The 24,770-nt window shown below is 32.9% G+C and overlaps 2 protein-coding genes across 2 annotated transcripts in view; one reads left to right on the top strand and one right to left on the bottom strand.

Moving 5' to 3' along the window:
* LOC130901309 (protein tiptop-like) overlaps nucleotides 1-24,770 on the bottom strand; it is a 355,321-nt gene that overhangs the window by 294,457 nt on the left and 36,094 nt on the right. The gene's annotated exons all lie outside the window — the stretch shown is intronic.
* Nucleotides 1-24,770, top strand: part of LOC130901310 (zinc finger protein 624) — a 116,445-nt gene that overhangs the window by 32,583 nt on the left and 59,092 nt on the right. Inside the window, exons 2-6 of the mRNA XM_057812562.1 lie at nucleotides 20,335-20,644; nucleotides 20,985-21,264; nucleotides 21,326-21,763; nucleotides 21,818-22,438; nucleotides 23,683-24,331. Of these exons, the coding sequence (XP_057668545.1) occupies nucleotides 20,351-20,644; nucleotides 20,985-21,264; nucleotides 21,326-21,763; nucleotides 21,818-22,438; nucleotides 23,683-24,331 (2,282 nt within the window). The 5' untranslated portion in view covers nucleotides 20,335-20,350. The remainder of the gene's footprint in view (nucleotides 1-20,334; nucleotides 20,645-20,984; nucleotides 21,265-21,325; nucleotides 21,764-21,817; nucleotides 22,439-23,682; nucleotides 24,332-24,770) is intronic.

Consider the following 24,770-nt stretch of genomic DNA (forward strand, 5'->3'; position numbering starts at 1 on the left):
GCTGCGTTAAGGGCGGATCTAGGAAGAGATACTAATTCTGTGCGGGCATGAAAACAAATTTCTTCCCAAAACATGATAGACCCTCCTCGGAACAGCTCCCAGGGAATGATACAAGACGGCGCAAATCTTTCTTCGCCGTCTTCGATTTTGAATACGTCGATCTGGACCTCTTAGACTGATTCTTGTCTCATCAGTAAATAAAACTTGGCACCAATTTTCTAAATTCAACACGATGCTGCCTGGTTAGCAAAGGTGTCTTCTGCTGTGTAGACCAGCATTCTGAAGGTGTCTTCTTATTGATCTATCAGAGATATTTTCGGACTTCTCGTAAAAGGTTGTTGAGCTCGACACTGTTCATTGACCGATTTCTTAATGAATTTAATTGCAAATAACGGTGATCTCGAGGATGACGTCCTTGTCTAGGCCTCCTAGATTGTGAACCAGTTTCTCAATCTGCCAATGGTTGTGTGGTGTACGCCAAACAGATTTGCCATTTCACGATAACTTTGTCCCTGTCCAAACAACTCGGCTACTCTTTTAGCTTCGCGCTCACTTAACTACATAAACTGCCTCTATTCATCTTTTGTTTAACTCCTTGATTGATTTAAATTACTGCTGTCCACAAATTGTATTGGTACAACAATAGAATGAAAGAAAAATTGAAATATGCATGAAATTAATATTTTTAAAAAACGCAAAAACAGTTATTTGCTGATTAGAAGTGTTGCTACAATTTATCGCTAACTTTTGTGATAGAAAAAAAAAGAAACCCAAAAGATTAATAGGTTCTGATATTGAAATAAAGGGTGGTGTATTATTTATGGCCACGAGTTTATATTCGCTACTGCGTTGAAAGATTCTCACTTAAATGTCAGCTACTTTGAACGCTTCTTTCTGTTTGACAAATATATACACCTACTTAAATGAAAGAGGAGCTAGATACTGAGTCCGAAGATTCTCATCATTATTGCCTGCCGTGAAGTTACGGCGGCTACATTCAAAAGTAGCCGTATCCGTTTGATTGAAGACGAGCAATATCATCGGGAAATTTCACTAAATGGTAACTTCAAAATATGCCGAAATGAAGTCGAAAGTTATTTGCTTTCAATTATAATAATAAGAAGCTATATAAGAATCCAATAAAATGAGACTTTCGTGAGCTCGTTTTTCTAAAAGTCTCTTAAAGATTTTACAACTTATTTTTTGGTCCGGAACTTCTTTGCATTACCCAATGTCTGCAGACTGTATTTCCTTTGTTTTTCTGTACAGCTAACACTGGCCGACAAGATTTTCGTAGCACAGGCGAGATCTTTATTTTTAAAATGGAAATACCTGTCCAATAATACAAAAAATATTTATTAAGCCCTAACACGTACCACTTTTCAATAGTTTAATTTTCCCTCTTTATATTAGCAGGTAGGTAATTTTATAGCCGAAAAAACACCTGAATTGTATTATTCAGAATAATAAACATAAAAATAACATTGAAAATTAGTTTTCTGTTGAGTTTTATAGTAAGTGGTTCTCCGTTCTTACTACAAAAAGTGATTATAAAGACGAAAATGTCGAGTTAAACGCGCCGCAGTTGCAAAACTTCTCCTGAGAAATTTTGTTATATTTGTAGAGAATTTATGGTGAAATCGCAAGGCAGGCCATTTTCCGAAAATGTGAAAAAAACCTATTTGAAATATTTTGGTACTTTAATTGGAGACCAAGACAAGCAGTGGACCCCACACGCGTGCTGTGTTAGTTGTAGCGTGTCATTGGTGCAGTGGATGAATGGAAATGCCTTTTGCAATTCAAATGGTACGGCGGGAACCTACTAACCATTTTGACAATTGCTATTTATGTCTAACAAAGACTGAAGGATATTCTAAGAATGGAAAGCGCAAGATCGAATACCCAAATTTTCCATCTGCTATACGACCTGTTCCCCGAAGATTTACCAGTACCGATTGCGCCTTTAGATCTGCAAAATATTGTTTTAGAAGTTTCTAGAGACAAGTACTGATTTAGCACGTGATTTAGGGTTGTCAAAGCAACTTTTTGCTTCCCGTCTTAAGAAATGGAACTTGTTAGCTAAAGAGCCAAAAATTACGATCTTTAGAAAAAGAAATGCTACAGTTTCTGCATTCTACAGTAAGGAAAATTCGTTGTATGCGTGTACAAATATTGATGGTTTAATGAAGGAACTTGATATTGAGCATAATCCCAGTGATTTTTTGACTCGTGTTAATACAGTGTTATTACAAAATGGAAATTCGCTTGCTTCTAGACAAAATTAATTACAAGTATAAGTAACAGATATGTGGGGATCTAAAGGTGACTGTTATTTTAATGGGACTTCAGGAAGGGTTTACGAAACTGATTTTTTCATAAAGTTTTTGTTTTCAATAAATATGAGGCTTGTTTATTAGATGTAAACTATGAATATTGTCAATATATACGATTTAAAAAACGTTAAATTATTTTTTTTAATAAATATTTTACTAATGAATATGGTTCTATAAATGTAACTTAAAAACCTTACGTGCTACAATTATTTTTTCTATATTTTCGTATTTGTATAGGTCCTTTTTATCACAATATGCTGTTCATTCTTGTATCACTACAAGAATGTCGACCAGTGTATTTAATGTAAATTTTTTCGAGATTCCAAATTATTTAGCTGTGCGGAAGTCTTTTAGTTTCTTCTGCTTCACTACTGAAGGGGTAGAGACGTCAGGATTCTAAGCTGAAATACCCAGTAGCTTCCATCCACATAATCTGAAGAAATCTTTCCATATGAATCGAATTGACTGCGTCAATTATAGATTCATTTTCGAAAAGTTTGATATAAAAAATATCATACATAAACTCGATGAATAACATATTTTGAGGCTGACAAAACAGTAGACGTCAACTGTGAATAATAATATTTTGTTCTTAGGAGTATAATAAAATAGCTGCCGACCATGCCTCTTCTTATTTTTCTCTTTTTGTGTAATTTCTAGGCCTGTAACTCACGTTTTGTTTTTATGCAAATCTTTCATATGAATAAACAACCTGTTATGCATATTACTGATGCAGTTATTCTCATATTACTATTTTTATTCAAAATATACTGTTTCACATAAATCGTTATTGTAAACTTATAGGGAAAAGTGGGGGAGAATTATTAAAACTTTCAAACCATAATATATAATAATAAAAGACAGTTATTAGAATGAAGTTTTAGTAAATGAAACAAAGTATTAACACATGTTAATTTATCCAGATTCACGTATGAGTACTCGTCAAATAACTGATATCTCAGCTATTCTGCAGGATAAGGCGTCTAAAAGAATCACATGATGTTTCTATGCACCTAAAAATAACTGATAACAACTGATGGCAATATGAAATATGCAAAAATCATAAAAATATAAGCATATTTAGTACTTTCACTAATATATTCGTAATACGGACACTTGAAAACAAGAAATTTAACAAAGATATCCAGTGCAATGGATATTCTTAACGTAGTTCTATGTAAACGTCGATGTCCGTACTACATCAGACGCCACAAACATATAAATTTGTCACATTCATCGTTTAAAATCTGTTTACGTGAAAGGTGAAGGCTTAATATACGAGTTATGATAAAGTAATGCACGAAATTCACGTTCACTTTTGAAAAATATTCAAAAACTACTCTTTGCTAGTATCAGTCTCACAATTAATGTCATAAATTTTATTATTTTATTTTCTTTAATCGAAAGAGAAAGGATAAAAGTACTGATGATGGTAGGTTAGACTTAGTCATGAAGAAGCATGTGATTTAGTTAACGAAACACATTTAGAAACATCTCCATGTGTTTGAAGCAAGGATTTGCTGCAAATTTTGATGAAACGTGAGGAATGCTTCAAAATCTGGAATAGCAGGAATAAATTAAGATATTTTGGTGGTATTAGAAGACAACCACTCACTCACTTTACATAATATTAGTCAGTTGTTTGTAGTAGTAGTAGTAGTAAATTTTTTAAGAAAAGAAAAACTACACCCATACAAAGTTTAACTCTGTACAATTGCAGTTGATGTATTCTCAGGAGATGATTCAGACAGACGTTTGGAATTTTGTGTAGAAAATCCAAATTTTCTTGTTAATGAAGTAGCGCCTCCCAAAAAATCTACTTTATAGGTTTATTTTCCTTTTTTTCTCGTATCTCGTATTATGATTATTTTTTTATAAAGCAGAAAAACAAACTTTATCAATTATTGTGCAAAAAAAACTAGCTTCCCGTTTCTGACCTTCCATTGTTGTGATTCATGTCAAAATAAACATTGTACATTTTGTACATTTCATCATTTCATGAATTTTGTGCGAACTCGTATATATATGCAACTAAATGTTCTTGATTTTAGGTCTCTTCTGTTAGTTTTTTTAATAATTCTTGGAAGGGAAAATTTGACGTTTCGACTTTTCTATTTATTTTCTATTTATCAAAATATGATATTGACTCTGACAATTTGCGTATTTATATTAATCAATAGATCATCTAAAATCATGAACATCAAAATAAGAATGAAATCAAAATTGAAAATATTCTAATAAGAAATGTTAATTTTTCCTTTTAATTCCTTTTAATTAATTTACAAAATAGATCTATAAATTTTACTTAAATTATTCAGATCTTTTTTATCATTTATAGCTTTTTCGTAATTATTATGTGAATCATTTCTAAAAATTTTCTTTTTTGTGTATTAGATTCCGTTCCAAAAATTTTTGAAATTTTATAATTGAATTTATGTTTTTATTTTGAAATTTCATGGTTCGTTAACGCAGTTTTATTTTTTCTATCGTATGACTGACCTTTTAGTCTATTTTCTAAATGTTGAGAGATCTGCCCTATGTAGACACCGTCACAATTAGTACGAGGCACTTAATATATAATATTACTTCTTTCGTTTTTTGGTGTTTTAAATTACAACTTGATGAATTATTTGGATAACGTATTATGTCCTTATACTTATACCAATATCATATATTCTTTATATTTCGTTTCTATTCTGTTTTTCTGTTTTTTAATTGATTGTAGTATCTGTTTATCCTTTACTTGAATATGTTGTTTATCATTTTTACCGGATAATTATTTTCATTCAATGCAGTTTTTGCTTTTTGAATAGCTAAGCATCTAAATTTAGGATCTGATAGTTGGATAGATCTATCAACCAAACTTATTATCACTGATTTTTTTTGTGATATAGGATGACGTGAATTGAAGTTCAAATATATATATCAATATTATATAATAAAAGAAAAGGGTGTTAGATAATGTAATTGAAGCTGGTAGTTTAGTATTCAATATAAATCTCACTAACTGTTACTGAGATACCGATATAATCGTCAACTAGTTGTATACAAACTGATCTTGCCCGTATCGACCCTACAAAAATGTTTTTGCAACTCTGATTCGATATTTGTAATAACTCATTCGACATACCGTTGTAATTAGTACATGTAAACACAATTAGAAGTGATCAATTTGTGCAATTATTAAATAACTCACTTGCGTATCTGGTTTAATAGTTATTCATTTCCTATGAAAAGAACGCTCTCAGTGTCGACTTGTAAGACATGCCATTTTATTTATTAGCTTCAACGACATTATATATATTATATGAAAAGGCAGTAGGAATATGAAAGGTGTGTGAATTGGAAAAAATTGTTAGTATAGAATCTAAAACAAGATAAATTATTTGGTAAAATGAATAGTTCGCAGGCTGAGACATGGATGAGGCTACTAATATTAAATTCGTATAACTTTCAGTTAGACCTAACCTCAAAAGATACGTTATTCGGACTTTGTCCCAAGAAAATAAACCGTTCAGAAGTGGTTTGCTTAGTTTGAACCATGCAAAATGGGCACCGAGGATAACGCACGTAGCAGACGTCTCAAAGAGACTGTCACTGACAGAAACATAAAAAAGTCGATAAAATAATTTTGGATAACTGTGACATGAAGTTGTTTGAGATAGCTGATAGCATAAATCTATGAAAAGAACGTGTTGGACATATCATGAATGAATATTGAGTATTAGAAAGCTCTGTTCAAAGTAGGTCCGCGCGAGTTCACTATGGAATAAATAAAACCAACAATGATTTGATGATTCTGAGTAGTATTCGGAGCTGTCGGAGAGTCCATTCGACAGCCAGCCGAGTGGACTGCACGTAATAATCCGATTTTAAAGCTTGGATAAACGCAAAAACAAGCTGGCAAGCTTATTGCATCAGTATTTTTGGATGCCCGTCGTATAATATTCGTCTTTTAGAGGAAATAACTCTGAACAGCGACTATTAGGTAACGTTATGGAGCTTTTGAAGAACGAAATCACGGAAAAACTGCCCTATTTGAAGACGACAATGGAACGTGCAACAAATCAATGAAAACGGCGGAGAAATTACATAAATTTGGCTTCGAATTCTTCTCAGGGACTTTTTTCTGTTCTACCTCAATACGATAATTACAGACATTTTACGACGATGAAGAGATTTTCGCCGAAACTGAAACATATTTTGAGGCTAAAGAAAAATTGTACTATAAAAATGATTCGAGAAATTGGATTATATAATTCTTCTATCACCCTTGAAAAATATTATTCAGTAAATATTTATCTTAAACTTATCTCAAGGACTTTCTTATGGATTTCATTTTTTTGTGATTCCATTACAATAGAGAGTAAGAAAACACGCTGATTATTATATTTTGGTGTCAGTCGGCGTTCAGAAATCGAAACGAAAACTTTCCACTTTATCCGTTTTTGTTGGCGAAAATCCTAATAAAAAATGTATGGAAACAACTGAATGTATAACATTTCGACCAGGAAATAGTGCGTTCAGTTTAAAATTGACTGAATTGACGCTTAAGATAGAGTTGATGTTCCATTTTCGTTACTGACGACTCAGTCGCTGTTATTTCATTAAACAAAAGCTGGACTACCACACATGGGTGCTAAAATTTCTTAAAAAACACAATCATATCATACTGAACACACTGTTTAAACTATCACTACCCAACAATAACGTTTTTTCGTAATATTCATAAAAAGAAAAGTTTTCATTTACTTCAAACTTATGTGCACGTACTCTATCAAACCCTTGATTGTCGTTCTGTCAAATGTGATTATTATTTTTATCAGAAAAACTCATCATTTACATAATTTTATTTTATTTTCTGAAAATACTTTTTCTATATCCGTGAAAGTTGTCTCTCAGTAATTTAAATAAATCTAGAAATAGTCCGAAACTACAAGAAACGTCGATAATGCTCCAATTCATGTCATTTTTTCGTCGACCATAAATTCACCAACCCTGGCACTATCCTCTCTATACATCGACGCCCATGCTAATGCCCAGATTTATAGCACCACTCTCACAAAATAAACTTTTCAAGAACTGTCCATCTAAGAAGAAACAGCAGTAAAATACAATGAATGTGGACATAAGTGTAGACGAGTGAGTTTATAGCAGGGAATATGTATTTTTCAAAAAAATTGTGGGAGTAGATACTTTTTTAGATGGATATTATTATTGCTATCAACACAATCATTGACATTGGAGGTTCCAGATGAATCTATACAATGCGGTCCAACTTTTAATCAGCTACATTGTCTCGTATATTAAAATATACTTTGTCCGAGACTCAATGAATAGACATTTTAATGATGATTAGTTATGGTAATAAAACAAGAACTTAAAAGGAGGTTTATGAAATTTTTGATAAAAAATACCCTGGTCAACACATTTCGCATAGAAATGTATAATTTACTGATAAAAAAAGTTAGATGTACTCCTAGAGATTGAGGAAAATCTTCGAGAACTTGCCACCGACAATGATGTAAGTAAATCATCCACCATTAAAAAGTTCAGTTTGTTCGGAAGTTAAATGAAGATGATTTTGATAGAAGACCAGAATTCTGTGAGTTGATAATGAACGCTGCTTTGCAGTTTATAAACAAAATAGTTTTTTCTGATGAAGCGACGTTTCATTTAAACGGAACGGTGAACAAACATAACTGCAAATATTGGAGAAGAGAAAATCCTCACTGTATGTACGAGACTCACACTCAATATCCTAAAAAAGTGAACGTTTGGGCTGGTATCATTAACAATAAAATTATTGGGCCTTATTTCTATGAGGACTTAATTAATAGTGAGGTTTATCTAGATTTTTTGGTTAACTTCTTGATGCCTACATTAAATACACTTTTTCCTGATGTTAATCATCCAAATGAGATAAGAGATTAATCTATTTACTACCAACAAAACGGAGATCCACCGCATTTTGCCCGTACAGTTAGAAATTATTTAAACGAGGTTTTTCCCAGTAGGTGAAATGATTGAATGGCCGGCTAGATCCCCCGATTTGACTTCTATTGATTACTTTTTGTGGTGTTATTTAAAATATAGAAATAAAGTATATTTTCATAGACCAGACAATTTACTACAACTGAAGAAATTAACAAAATAATCCCTGAGATCATAGAAAATGTTGTAAGTTTATTCTTGTGCAAAGAATTATTTTTTAATTTAAGTTTGATTAGTTGTAAAAGCGCATTTTTCAGTTTTTTCAACCATAATTTATTATATAGTGGGTATATACAGGGTGACACACTACACTATAATAACATGCACCTCTGAAAAGTTTTAAAATCAAGATTGGCGTTGACCGTTTGATGTTTCTTTATATTTTATACTAATTGTCATTATTTACCGTTATTTATTTGTACATTTTTCTTCTGTGTGTATCCACGTTACATAGTATTGTGTAAGCTTTTGTTTCTTTCGTTTAAAATGTCTCATCATTATTCAGACATAATTTTTGTTTATGGGTTATGTAATGGTAATGGTAGAGCAGCTGCTAGAGAATACTTCCAGTCATTCAAGATTTGGGTCAATTTTTATTTATTTGTGAGAAAATGACACTTTTTCTTTTCCTAGTGGAAGAATAGAACATCACACTGTAACTGTGAACACTACAATAAGCATTTGACAAGTCGAGAGCTCAATGTTTCTAAATCAAAAGTAAGTTGAGTCTTAAAAAAATCATCTGTACCCATATCATATTCAAATTGTTCAACGACTACATCCTGGAGATAAAAAAAAAGTTGGAATTTTGTAGATTGATTAACAATCATCTACCAACGTTGTGCAAAAGGGGCAGAAGGAAATCCCCATGTCTTTCTCAGTTAAGGCGTGGATTTGTTCCATCAAGGACCAATTATTAGAACAGATTTATTTGGATTTTTTTCAAAATATCTTGGCGAATTTGCTTGCGAACACGAACGTTGTTATCTGAGGTATGAGTTTTCAGCAATTTCACTTTTTACTGGCAGTGAGACAACATCTAAATCAGTCATGTCAAAGATACGGCTCGCGAGCCGCTTCCGGCTACTGGGCCGTATCAATAGGGTCCGCGATCGGAATCATGTGTTTTAGAGCTTTTAGACTTCATTCGAGACCTCTACGGATGTTTTAAATACTCGTACTCTCAAGTCTACGGATGTTAATAAGTAATTTCAAGGACAGCGCGTGCCTAGACAAGCGGGACAGAAAGACAGTATCGCCATATCTTAGCAGCAACTGGAAACATCCTATTATTTTTGTCGAGAACGATAGAATATTTCATGCGTTTCGAGTCTAGATAGAACCTTCCTTAACCATATAAAACGAGTGCGTCGGTGCGACATGAGTCAGTTGAGGCGAGTGATCGAAGCGATACGGCTGGAGAAGGATTTTATTACTGTGTAGTGGTAGTGATTGTGAAGGTATTATGCATTTGTTTAAGTCGTGCGCGTGCGATATCCATTATTGTTGTGTCGAGTTACGATTTTAGTATAATGTCACAAAAACGTGAAGTTGATAGTGAATGTAGAGTTTTTCAGTATAAATGGAAAATTGCATATTTTTTCATAGAATGGAAAGGTAAACCACTGTGTTTGATTTGTAATCACACAGTTGCTGTTTGTAAGGAGTTTAATTTGAAGATACCGAAGCATAAGTCAAAATTCGATTGTTACACTGAAAAAATAATAATCGACATATTGTCATCTGTAAAATCGAAACTTCAAGGTCAACAATCGATGTTTACTAAAGCTAATACAGAAAGCGAACATGCCCTAAAATCAAGTTTTATTATCGCATTAGAAATCGCGAAAAGATCAAAACCTTTCAGTGATGGTTATTTTATTAAAGACTGTATGTTGAAAGTTGCCATCTCAAAAGTCAATAATTCAAAATATTTAGCTCTCAAGAAACACTGTTGCATCAAGAATAAATGATGTTAAGGAATTTACTGTTGATACATCTCAACTTGCTGTTTTTATACGAGGCATTAACAGTAACTTTAAAATAACTGAAGAACTATTAAAGTGCGTTCCATTGACAGGTACTATAACAGCAAATGATGTTTATTCTGCAATTGAGCATTTGATATCAATATATGAACTCGACTGAAATATACTTAGCAGAACAACTACGGATGGCGCTCCTGCCATGGCTGGCAAACATTCGGGCGTTGTAACTAAATTAAAACAGAAAACATCTGGGAATTTTATGGGATTTCACTGTATAATTTATCCGGAATCATTGGCATCCAAACATTTAAAAATGGACCATGTCATGCATCCATGAGCAGATATCTGTATCCTCGAGCTCAACATAATTACCTTCTTTCTTTTATAACTTTGATATGATTTTTAACAACCGTATATTATATACTTATATAATTTCTTAAATAAAATGTTATAATAATTCAGTACATTTTTTTTTATTTTCAATCTAGCCCACCTACGAATTCGAAATTTAATATATGGCCCTCTACAAAATTGAGTTTGACACCTACGATCTAAATTCTAAATAATGTTGAAGCAATTAGTTTATACCCAGAATATTATTAACGAACAAGGAGCTCTTCATATCAAAGTATGTAAAGTTTAAGTCAACATTTAAACTCAATTTTATTATTAAAACCTTCCATTTTAAAAAGTGACAGATAGTACTTAATTTTATTTAAATTCATCAAATATATTGGAAGTATTTTGAAATTTTATTATCTTAATTACATTGAATAAATTGGAATATCTACGTACGTCAATGTTCGCGAACTATTCGGCGTACCCCATAAATCTGAGACAGTACCTGCTACTCGTCGTATGCTAAAACGTACAAAAAAAAATTACAGCCGTAGAAAGACTGTTTCGTGGTAGATGGTCGTGGGAAGCAGATTTGTTGACATCAGTTTGACAGCTGACTTTAAATTGTAAACAATGATACACATCAATTCTAAAAGAAACTGAATAAAAATATATTTCAATGATATCATCGATAATATACAGACTAGTAAAATGAAAATTGTGAAATCAGCTAAATCAATAATTAACAATAGGGTTGATTCCAATAATGCAACCAATTTTTTGATAGGTACATATTGTAATTGATCAATGACACCAAGAGGTAAAATACAAACAATAAAACAAAACGTTTTAAGACTGCTAAGTCAAGCGCAATTAAAAATGTGATTAGAAATGGGTAGTTTTTGGTACTACATGTGACAACCTCGAATGCTATTGGTAGGAACAACTATTCAAAGCACCAATTGATGATATGACGATATAGGCTTGCGTATACAGATATTCAACATGAAAGTGTTTCCGTAAAATCTTTGTTGTTATAACAGTAAGCTTAAACAAGAGTTAGCTGAAGCTCAAAATGTAAGAGTACTTTCACAAACTGTGAAGAAATGTTTTAAGGAATTCTGGAAATAGAACTAGAGTACCAGACGCCGCAGCTCAACTGACCAGGAAACACCGTGCAGCTAGATCAAGATTCGCACGAGAATATGCTAACTGGAATGTTCAAAATTTGAGTAATGTAGAATTTACAGACGAGTCCATATTTTGTGTATGTACTTTATATAGGAAAATACCTGTTTATGGAAAATATGGTGAGGGGTATATTCCTTGCCACATAAGACCTTCAACAAATTTTGAAGAAGAATCTGAAACCTTCCAGTCATAACTTTTGTTCAATATTTCATATAATATGGAACTTTTGCTAATTTTGGAAATTCTTAGTTGTTGATGATGGTTTTTCGTTTTGTCTTAATGATAATAATTATTCAAAAGTTCGTATGTTTGCCATATCTAGGACTCACTTCGGCAGATCAAATTTTCTTGTGCGCTCGTCGAACGATCTTCGTATTCGACACATGTAGTTTGCGCTAGATGCACGTGCGCACAACGCACCCCACCATAAGATGAACCCAACTCGCAGGAACAAACGAAAAATAACGCAGACATTTGCAGGAAGCCGATAAGCTTCATGAAGGGTTCCTTTACTGTGTTTCCACGTCTTTTTTTAATGATATCATCTACTAATGGGTCGATCTGAACTACGCCTTTCACCATATCACTATAAATTGCATTCATCAAAATTATTTTGGAATTTGAACCAAATTACTACTTAAAAATCTCTTGCAAGTGAAAGATTTTTTTAGAGATTCTCAAATTTGTTACTTACTTATTCATTAACAACCTATACTTTCTTTTTGTTTAGTTTGGTTTGACATTACATTTTAGATAGACTCACATGAGAGAAATTAATGATTAGCTGGTCTTGGTCTTGCATTTTTTGCAAGACCAAGACCAGCTAAAGGCTCGCAAGACCAAGATCGGCGTGTAAGTCTTTTGCAGTCTTGCTTTTTTTCCATTTATTCAATAATGTTCCAAATCAATTCTTACAATAAAAAGTGTATCGTGCCAAAACGAGGATCTTGTTGTGAACCCATTTAAAATAAAAGGTTGACGGTTGATTTATGGGGGTAGTTGAGAGATAATTTTATTATTCGTTTACCATATATCTGGGCATCTGAAATTTAATAATCTGTTTATGTCTTCTGTTTATTTTATCTTTTTATTTTTCATATTTCTTTTTTCCATGTTTACGTATTATATTACGTGGTTTTGGATTAATAAAAAACTTTTATAATTGTTGAGTTTTTTTTTTAATATTTACCTAGTTATGTCGATAACAGGGTTTTCTGATACGTCATAAAAAATTATTTGAATAGGTATCAATATATGGTAAATACTAGGTATATTTTTTGTATCGTATTTTATGACAGAAATACGAAAAAAATCGAACATCTTTTTTTTCAAATTTAAAATGGAATTTTCTGAATAATTGATTTCATAATAAAAATACAGATTCACAGCCAAATAGCTAACTAGTAGAACTTAATTTTTTGACAATTGGTTCAATAAATCATAAATTAATTTTACCATTGATATCATCGAGATTCGACTATGAATGAATGAAAATGGTTGCAATCTCATTTTGAAAACAAGTTTATCAAATCATCATCAAATCAGTTACCCACTTTTCCAAAAATTCGCATTCCATATCCCGTACGGGAGCAATTGGTGCAGATAATATATTCTCGTTATTAGATTTTGATATATTCCAAACTGCTTTTATAAAATGGTTGCGTATACTTATACTCTTTGAGATCAATTATAAAATGCACGACTCTTGAAGCAAGACCAAGACCAAGACCGAAGTATGCAAGACCATATATGAAGCTGCAAGACCAAGACCACGCATGTAAGACCAAGACAAAGACTAAGCTGGTATTTATCTTGGTCTTGCATTTTCTTATCAGAGAGAGAGAGAGAGAGATGCTTGCGAATTGTTGGATTTTTATATCAAAATAATGGTTATGTTCGTTAAATGTAATGTGCACTTTATGATGGACGTAATTTTCCTTTAGAGCGGACTATGGATCGTTTTTGGACTTTGTTCACTCTTACTGATAATGTGTATCCCCTGAGATGCTCTGAAGAAGCTGTAGCCGCTGTGCAAGAAGCCAGGAACTGGTTTCTGTCCTTTCAAGGAAGATTTTTCAAGAGAATCTTGGCTTAAAAACTTTCAACATCTAACCTATACAAGGATTAAAGCCAAAGATCCTACGTGAGCGCGCCGATTAAAAAGCACAAAAGCACAAAATGATGTTTGTATTGAATTTACATCGAATGAGTACGTAAATAACCTAAATTTTCGCGTACAACCTTTATATCCACATATTATTATTTGTTAGCCTTTATTGGCTGAGAGAGTTCGATAAAACGTTTTTGAAGACTTTGATATTCAGTAATATTTTTTTCATTTCTTTCATATCTTCGTCTAAGAAGCGCTCCATTCTATTGATTTCGAATATTGTCGATATAATATGTAAAATTATGAAGAAATATTCTTCTTATATTTTTTTTAAATGTTCTAATTCCTATCCCTCTTATTGTTCTCTATTTTGTACGAATCTTTTCGTTTTATTCATGTTTCTTTTCACACTATATCCTTCACTTTTTGGTCAACTTCTTCTTCCATAACTTTTCTTCTAAGTCTGTTTCCATTCTGTAAACATACCTATATAAGTTTTATCTTTATTTTTCCTATTATTGGTACTTTGTTTTGTTATTTGTCTTATTTCCATACGATATTCTTTTCACGTGTTCATCTCAAATGTGTCCTTCTTAACTTCATCCTTGTACAAAAATAAACGAAATTTTTATCTAAAACGGTAAAGATACTTAATTCTTACGAACTATAATCGTGATTTTTCATTGTAAGTATCTCAATATCCAAAGTAAATAAATTTTCTTTATACTGTCACCTTGTATATAAGAACATCCCTTATTTAAGCAATTCGTATGCAACAAGAAATCGTCACTGTGTAGTCAGTCGAGCATTTATACGGTAATAAATAATAAATTAAGTGTTGTATATGAGTATATGCAACTCGCAAATGGAAAATGAGAACGACATTCATTTCTACTGTTGCTGTTAGACCGAGAAATGATTATCAATCTTAGAATCAAGACATTCATTAATATTGGAAATACATTTGTGATTCTTGAATTATTTACAGAATTTAACTATTATTTTTGAAAGTTAAACATTTGATAATCTTGAGCTAATAGTACGACATTAAGATGAATTTCATTGCTCATCTTTATGTATGGTTTCAGAAACTCAGTTGGAGAATAATTAGTACATTTAAAAACTCATCGAAAGAGCGATTGGAACGATTAGTTATTTTTACCTATCAGACAATTTTTGTAGCACACTCTGTATTCTTCCAATCCATATATAAAATTGATAATGATGGATTCGTTCTGATATTCTGATACTAGACACATTTGACACTCGTATTGACATTCTTTGTTCAATTTTAAACATTTACATGCAGCAGTAGATTTTTTCACAATCTTGCTGATAATTTCTGCTGCATGGACTCTTTTCTCTGGAAGCGCTTGTTGCTGTCTTTATTTGATCCTACGTACATTTTAACATCTTCAGCACCTCTGTCTTTAAATGGGTCTTTTTGAAAACACTTTTTCTGCAGAAGCTTTCAGGAAATACTCCAAATAGTATTGACAGTCCAGTTTCAAAGAATACCCCCAAGAAATCCATATTAATGCATCTAAATGTTTTTGATTTTAGGTATCTTTTGTTTCAAAATAAGTTTTTTTAATAATTCTGGGTCTTTTTCAAAATATCATATTTTGATAAAGATCAAAAATTATTAAAAACATTAATTTTGAAACAAAAGAGACCTAAAATCAAGAACATTTAGATGAATTAATATATCAAAAGGTCTAAGAAATAAGAAATTGAAGAAATCCATATTTCTACACAGGATACAGAAAATATTTTCAAAAGCATTTCTGTGGCTTCAGCATGTTCAGGAGCGCTCAAAATTCGATTGCTTCGCTTTTTTCTGTAATTTTAAGATACTCTGAAATGCGACTAAGTATCAAATTAATTGATGGAAAAACACCATATGGATAATAAACAAAACAAAAGTGACGTTAGAGAAGAAGTAAACAAATTGAGATGAAAATAGTACATTAGACAATAAAGCGAGATGTTCAACAAAATAATTTTAACTTGGAGACATTGGGAATAATAAAGAAGCAGAGGAATAGATAAGTAGACGATTTAAAGAAACACCATGAATGAATACGGCAAGAAATCAGAGAATATTGAAAATTATGGGAAAGGGAAGATAGTACTATAGATTATTATTTTATATCAGATAAAATTTGATATATAGTCTGTAATATATGTTTTTCCAAGTTATTGATACATGAGAAATCAAAGAAATATGTCTGTAAGATTCTAAACAGTAAACGGGAATTATATCAGCTGTTTTGTGGTCTCAAAGCCAACTAGCTAGTTCTAAACAATATTTAGAAATAAAACTCGGGTTTGAAACACAATTTTTGTGGCATTGCTAATCTTTCTGCTCGAAAAAAGTTGAAGAGAAGTTGAAATTTCAAAATATTCCGAGTCAAGTACATAAAGGAGTTCCATAATTACTTTGTTCTTTAAATAAGGTATGATATAACCGAATAAGCTTCTATGGCCTGGTCTATAGCGAACGTTTTGTGTTAAAGAAGAGGTGGTTGCGGATCGATGTAAAAGCCGTTATCCGGACGACAGCCCCGTCACTATCTCCGTGGTCTGGCTCACTCACTTGTCTATGCATTTATTTCCATAGATTTGTTGACAACTACAGCAGACACATCTATCGTTTTTAAAACGTTGTTGACGATATACTCGTAAGACAAAAATGGTTTTTGTAGCTTTTGGATTCACTATTTTCAATTCAATCCTCACCGTTTTTAAAATTTTAGAATCAAGTCAACAGAAGTACCATAAAACTACCATACTTATCATGGTGGAGTTGATGAATGATGGGACGTATTATGTGCAACGGTTTTCGCTAATTATACGATCAAGATTCTTTCACCTACTGATTAATGAAAAGTCTTATCTTTCTTTTTTTGGTTTAATCTTTCAATGGAAACTTTTCTTTTTGTCTTAATGGTTAGTTTGTTTTAAGCATTGATTTATGTTAATAAAAATGAACCGAAGAACATTTAATTGAATATTGTTATATGAATTGAAGAAATGTTCGAAAACCAACTTTTTTTATCATTTACAACTCGTCTAATTTCACTTTGGCTATGAGATGTGCGATACATTAATCGTATTACACTTAATTTTACAATATTTTCATTCAAGTCTTGTACAAATATCAATGCAGTTAGTGGCGTATGCAGATATTTGACTCTAATAGCAAGAAATAAAAGAGAAAAGGCTAAGAAAATTAGGAATAAACAGCTTCGAGAAAAGATAAAGTACCGCATACAATCTGGAAATAAGATATAGTCGAAATATAATACATTTATAAGAGAAAAGAATCCAAATACCAAAATCATATTAAAAATATACATTCACTGCAGAAATTATGTGTCTCACGAAGAAGAAGAATACTTAAAAAATTGGAGACTATCGAAGGTATACCAAAAGAACAACACAAAATAAGGTAGGAAGACCAAGTGACAGAAGACATTAAAAAGTTTAATTAAGACAGTATACACTAAATCAACAATAGAGAGAATGACCAGAATAATAGAAAAAGTTGAAATCTATAAAAATTTATTGGAATATGAAAAAAGAACGTCATAAAAAGATATAAATGAATCGAAAGGCTCCAAATAACTATCCAATGTAAATGCTCATGGCTGTTTTCAATGCTTCGTAATAGGCAACTCGAACATCCAGTGCAACCACTAAATTTTTCACTCGTTTAATAAAAATTCCGGCTTATATTTCAACCTCATATGTTTAGCAAGTTTTTGGAATCAGTAACTAATCTAAAAACCGTCTTCTGTCGATATCGCTAATAGAAATCGCTTAAAAAAGACATTATATATAATATTTCTAATACAATCTTGATAATAAGATATCTTTTTCTACTACCGTGCATGAAGTACGTACTATAGACACATTCGATTCCATGGAAAAACATACTTTAAGCAGTAGTGGGTAAAGAAACGTATTATTAAGGTCTCCGTAGTGTAGTGGCTAAAGTAAGAGGCTCACATGCTGGATATGCCAGTTTCAAGTAGCGCTGATGCCGTTTTTTATTTTTCTATTTCTATTGATAATTATTTTTAGGTGGTATTTATACATACCGAAGAGAAGATTTGACAAACTTAATAACACCAATTCGTCTGTTGTTTTATTAAGTTGTACTAATCTTGGTTAAAATGTTCAAAATATTAATAAACATATAAAATATTTTATGACGAAAATTACCGTTTAATTACCTTCATTTTAATGAAAGTTTCGAAAATATTGTATGTAATTCGTGTGTAAAGGCCTTTTTCGACTCATGTGATATTCACAAGACTACTTTACACACTTGTTACGAGGATATATTGAAAAATTCTTAGCCTACTATAGAATTTCAGTTGAGGAAAGAGATTTAAGCCGGACGGAGCCAAAACTGGTGAATAAGGGGGGTGTTCTAGTAATTCAAACCTTAAATCACGAATTTTTTACATGGCAACATGAGATTTGTGAGCAGGGGCGTTGTCCTTCAAAAACAAAACACCTTTGGATAACTTTCCGCGTCTTTTCTCTTTAATTTTTTTCCCATAGAGCGGTCAGTAATATCTAATAGTTAATCTCCAGTTATTGTTCTACCCTTATTCACAAAATCAATCATGATTACTCCATACCAATCCCAAAAAACTGAAGCAAGAACTTTTCCAGCAGATTTTTGGACACGAAATATCTTAGGTTTTGGAGAACCAGAGTGTCGCCATTCCATCAATTGTTGCTTTGTTTCTGGATTGTAGAAATGTAACCAAGTCCCATCCATAGTAACAATTCGGTTTAAGAACTCTACATCGTTTTCAAATCGAGCACAGATCGAACGCGATGCTTCTACCCTTGTACGCTTTTGGTCAACATTCAAACATTTGGGGATCTATTATGAAGCAATTTTTCTCATGTCTAAATTGACGTGAACTATATGACGAACGCGTTCGTATCAAATATTCCGTGCTTCAGATATCCGCTTTAGCCCAATTCGATTGTCTGATGAACTGCATCGATATTTTCGGGGACTGACACAGAAACTGGCCTTCCCGATCGGTCATCATTTTCAATGGAATATTTACCTCTTTTCAAAGCGTGCAATTCGATTTTTCACTGTCCCATACGAAGGACATTGATCACCAAAGGTATTAAGCATATCTTCGTAAATCTGCTTACCTCTTAACCCTTTTAAATACAGGTACTTGATGATGGCTCGATACTCCAATTTATCCATTTTCACAATTTCGGTGGACATCTTTTTTCTTTCAATTTATTGCGTAACTCTGGTTTACTTTCTTGACGTCAAACTTTACACTGACACTTCTAATAAGTTATTGTTCGTTGCTATGGTAACATAATATTTTTTTATGCATAGAACTGGTCTAGACTAACTAGATAACAATACATCTTCGTATATAAATAGCTATTATTGATGATATAAATAAATAATAATATGAAACTTAATAATTAAGAGTTCAAGATATGAAAAGTGTCGAAGCTTTCTTGATATATCAAGTTACATCCATTGAGCAGATAACAGAAACAGTACTAAAATGTTCACACTGTACCAAAATAATACTACCCCAGTTTTTAAGAAAACTTTGTCCTCTGCTAGATCGACAAGGGTCTTTAAAACGACATTGGGACTGAATCCTAAGCTAACAACTTGATTATAATTAATGTGTTATGTACATTCGATTTTTATGTATAACTATCTTCGTTTTCTCTCTCAAAATTTAAGAAACATCATTATCATCAGGAATGTTATCTTTATTAAGATTAATGAGGATTTGATCTATTGCTACATCTATAGCTGGTAGTAAAGAAAATCTTTCTAGTTACTATAATCAACCGTTTTACTTTATAAAAATGTGGAAAGTATTTTCTATGAATCCATTTTTCATTCTTATATGACCGATCACTAAATTTTTCCACTTCGACAGTAGTTTTTGTAGCCATTCGTTACTATTATTGAACCAATCTTTTGATAAGGATAAAGAGAATGTAGGGTCGACCTTTCTCACCATATTATTTTATACCTTGTAACAACATTGTCTGATGTATCTTCATCACCACAGAATCCCATGTCTCCTTCAACCTTTTGGTATAAACATCTAAAAGTAGGTGCTGTTTTATCTAAAATAATTCTTCGCCTCAGAACTTTCCACTTTAAAAAACCTTAAGGCTTAACAAGTAGAATGTTACATTGTTTTGATATATGATGTTTTACAGTATTCTGCTTACGTATGGTAGCTGCTACAATCATACATGACCATTCAAAGCTGAAAGTCTAAAGATATGAACGTGTATTCCATAGATAAACATAATTTGGTAGTTTGACAGAAAGTTTCCCGTTTTTTAGGATAGAATCTAAACTAATGATGATAACGGAGTACGAAGAAGATACCCACTTCTGTATTAAATGTCATGTTACCATACTAGGTTTGGAAAATTACATCAACCACCGAAAAGCAGGATGTTCGAAGAATTTAACCGAATCTCCAAAATCACCTCTTCCTAGTCAACTCCTACCTCCAGATGAATCGTTTAATTTAAAAGCTGACGATTTTTTTTCATCACTGGAACTACGGAGTAGTTCGAAAAAACCTGAAGGCCAGTCTGCACAAGGAAAAACTTTTAGTGGTATTCTAACCAGGAGTAAAACAACAGCAGTGAGTATTGGAATACATTTTATCCTTCAGAACTCTTTCTATCAAATAAAATCGACTATAGAACTTGAAGACTTTTCATTTAAAGTTTTTTAATCTTTAAGTTTTCCTTTACTATTCCCAAGTTTTCTATAATAGATTCTGATATTCTAGTTTTCAAATAGATGGGGGATTTTAAGCGAGGTTTAAATTAGTGAGAACATATAAAATATAATAACTCTCTAATACACCCTATTTCAATGCATTGACAATCTCCAATAAGAGATACTTGTCTTTTTCTCTACCATTAATAATAAATATGAATTGTTAGCTCCATATTCAGTTGTCATAAACATTTTATCAGGTGATTCAAGCGAGTTCCAGTAATGTAAAAGAGCAACAGGAACCACAACAATCAAAATCTGGCAAGAACGTCTGGATAGGAGGACATCAATTAAAGGAGCTTGGCCACGGTGATAATCAATCTAAATTAATAAAAGCTGTAGATAATTTGGAAAGGAGAAAAGAAGAACCTCAAAAATTAGAAGTGTTCGAAGAAAGTGACGAAGATTCCGAAGAATACGATTACGATGAAGATGATAGTAGTACTGATGATCAAGATGGTCCTCCAAGAAATCACACAGGTAAGTTATTGATAACTATCTTAATCTTCATTATTATTACTTCATTTGTTATCAATTATAGGAGGGAAGTGGAAACCTTCGTCTCCCATTCAATGGTCACGAAATAATGAAGGTAGAGAATGGAATCATCCACCACCTTCTTTCACGGGAGGTAAATGGAAACCAAAACGATCAACATCTCCTCCTGTGAATTATACCAAAGGTAAATGGAAACCATCTTTTTCCCAAAAAGACGATTATAGTGTACCACCTCCAACATTCACAGGAAGTAAATGGGTTTCCAAGAAAACCGAAGATCTAGACGTTCCTCCACCGAATTTTACCGGTAGCAAATGGGTGGCTTCTAAAAGACAAGATCCTGAAATTCCACCTCCAACTCACACTAAAGGAAAATGGAAACCAAGAGGTGATGAAGAACAATTCACAACTGGTGGTAAAGGTAAATGGAAACCGAGCGAAAGTATAGAAGACGATATACCACCTGTTAATTATACAAAAGGTAAAATTACAAATCTATTCAGAGAATGTCAATATATTTTTTTTTAAATTGTAGGTAAATGGAAGCCTCGATCAGATATAGAAGATGAATATCCTCCTCCAACTCATACGAAAGGTAAATGGAAACCAAGAAATGAAAACGACGAGGAATTCCCTTCAACTTCATATACCAAAGAAAAATGGAAACAAAAAGCAACAGTCGAAATGGAAATTCAAGCCTCACATAAATCTATACCGACGGAAGATGCCCCGGAAGAAAACTACACAAAAGGGAAATGGATACCGTCAGGAGAAATCCAGAATAAATTCACGAAAAAAATTACGGATAACTTACTTTTAAGAAAATCGAGCGGCGCTGTGCAGTACTGGTGTACCCCTTGTAACAGAAGATTAGCTTCTAAGGTAGTATACGAACGCCATCTCAAATCTGAACTACATTTCAAACGAACATCCAGAGACGGAGAGTTTGATGAAACTGATGAATTGGCATTGATAAAGGAAGCTCGTAGAACGAAACTTAAACCACCCGAATATATATTTAGCAACCAAGAACAAATCCAACCCAAAAAGAGACGACAAAGATGTAAGAAGAATCAGAAATCTGAAGTTTATCCCTGTAATAAAGAAGACATTGAATTAGAAGCTGCTAAAGCTATGATACTTGGGAACGTTAGAGGTTTGTTTATGAATTTAGAGCTTACTCTGTATTCTCCAACTTTTTCAGTCTCAATCTTGCGATGTCGGATGCTATAATTCGGTTTATCTATTTGGAGGTCTGCATGCTGATCTTCTGGTGCTCCTTGAATGCTTTTTTTGCCAGCTGATCCTTCCTTACTCTGTCAACGAGTGTCTTCCACTGTCCACTGCGTTTTCTGACCCAGAGAGTTACTACGGCTATTGATCTAAGGGTTTTCATCTCTGTTGTTTTTATATACACACCTTGAAGTGGACATGATTTTGTTGCACCTTAAAACATCGTGCAAAGCTCTGGAGATTATAGTGGCCGTGTTGGCTTGTATGCGTACTTTCTCTATTGCTTGATGTTATAGTTCCTAGACAGTTGAAAGTTGAAGAAAAAAAGGAAAAAGACGATTCCTAATAACTACAGTCCAATTGCTTTAGTTCCATCCATTGCCAAGGTTATGGAGGAAGTTGTTAACCAGCAAATCTTGAGATATATTGAGTCTGCTAACATCATCAGGGACCATCAATACGGCTTCCTTGAACATATATCAACAGAGGACCTCCTGGTCTATGTCACTGGCTTGACATATCGAAGGCTTTTGACAGGGTTTGGTACAACAACATTCTAAATAAATTAAGATCGTACGGTTTGCCATCCTCACTTATCGGCTGGCATAATAGCTTTCTCAAAGACCAATCCATCCAGGTCGCTATCGATGGAGACAGGAGACACCTTAGAAAGGTTTGAGATGGTTTTCCGCAGGGATGCATCTATTAGATAAAACTACAAACCTGATCTATAGCTTCGCCGACGATAGCAGACTTGTGTTGACCGTAAAAACATTCTGGAATGGGGTGGAAGCAATCTGGCACTGCAGCTTAGGATTTGGTTAGGTTATTTTATGTTCAGACAGGACATAAAATATCACCATCACCTCCAATTCGCTTGTTGGGTGTTGAAGTTGTAAGCGATATGTCCTAGTATAGTTACGTGGTCGATTCAGCCAAGGAAGCTTCACAAAAACTCTGGAGCTCTCTTTAAGACCAAAAAGCTGTACACCTTCTGATCCTCTTCACTTATTGACTATGTCTTCCCATCGCGTATCTTCTTCCTGGAAAAGCATTGGACCTAGACGTCACACTGTCTAATTTCTTTTGTTATTGAAATGTTATCTAACATCATATAAAACATCGACCATTGAGTATTTAGCACGTTATGGTTCTATTGTTTTCTAGATGTGGTGTTGGAGAGTCCATATCAATGTAGTCCTTGTAAATTCTTCTGTAACTCTTTGGAAGACTTGTTACGGCACTGGCTTTCTTCTGAACATAAAAACAACCCATCACCTGGTTACTTCCATTGTAATATTTGTAAACATCGCGCCGAAGATACCGAAGCTATGTACCAACATTTAATATCAACACAACATGCCGAAATGACGGCGATAAATAGATCTGTACCTATCGTTATCAAGAAATACAATCCGACCAAATGTCCAACTTGTAATGAGGAATTTCTGTTGAACATGCAACTGTTGAACCATTGCAAACAATTCCAACACGACGATACTGAAGTGAAGAAGTTCAAAAATGAGTACATATGCGATATATGCGGAGAAGGATTGTTGTCAAATATGTCCCTTAGACGGCACAAACATATTATTCATAAACAAAAATATTTTATTTGTACGCCTTGTAATTTGAAATTCGATGATATCAACGAGGCCAAATTGCATAGGAAATCGCAGCAACACAAATATAAAAGCTTGGAAAAACAAAATTGTACCAATCTCAAGAAGAAATGTCAATATTGTGATGCTTGTTTTGGAAATTTTCTGTTGTTGAAACAGCATCTGCGGAGTGATCATCCCGAACATAACGTTAGGTAAATAGTTTTTTTTATTCAAATTACTTGGATTTATTTTGGTACTAGATTGTTTTGAATAGTACAGTTTAACTTTTCCTGAAGGATTCTCATCTGCCATGATCTAATTTGTCGCTGCCAAATGTTTCTTTATTTCTATATGGGCGCCATTAATTCTCGACGAAAATGTGCGCATTTGGATCGGCGATTTTGATGCTGATTTTTCACTGGGAAGGACGATCCTGTAAATTTGAGCTCGATATGAAGAAATTTTTTAAAATGTCAATTTTTTACGTATATTCAATAATTTGTATATCAACTTCTATATCAGCTTCTATACAGGACTCTAACCCCTACCTCACGACATTTTCCTTCTTTTTAAACAAAAGAATAGATATTTGTTTTAAATATTTATCGGCGTTAGTTGAGGGCTTCCAACTAAATAATTATCTGGTTAAAT

Source organism: Diorhabda carinulata, chromosome X (genome assembly GCF_026250575.1).
Source record: "Diorhabda carinulata isolate Delta chromosome X, icDioCari1.1, whole genome shotgun sequence".
Classification (NCBI taxonomy): domain Eukaryota; kingdom Metazoa; phylum Arthropoda; class Insecta; order Coleoptera; family Chrysomelidae; genus Diorhabda; species Diorhabda carinulata.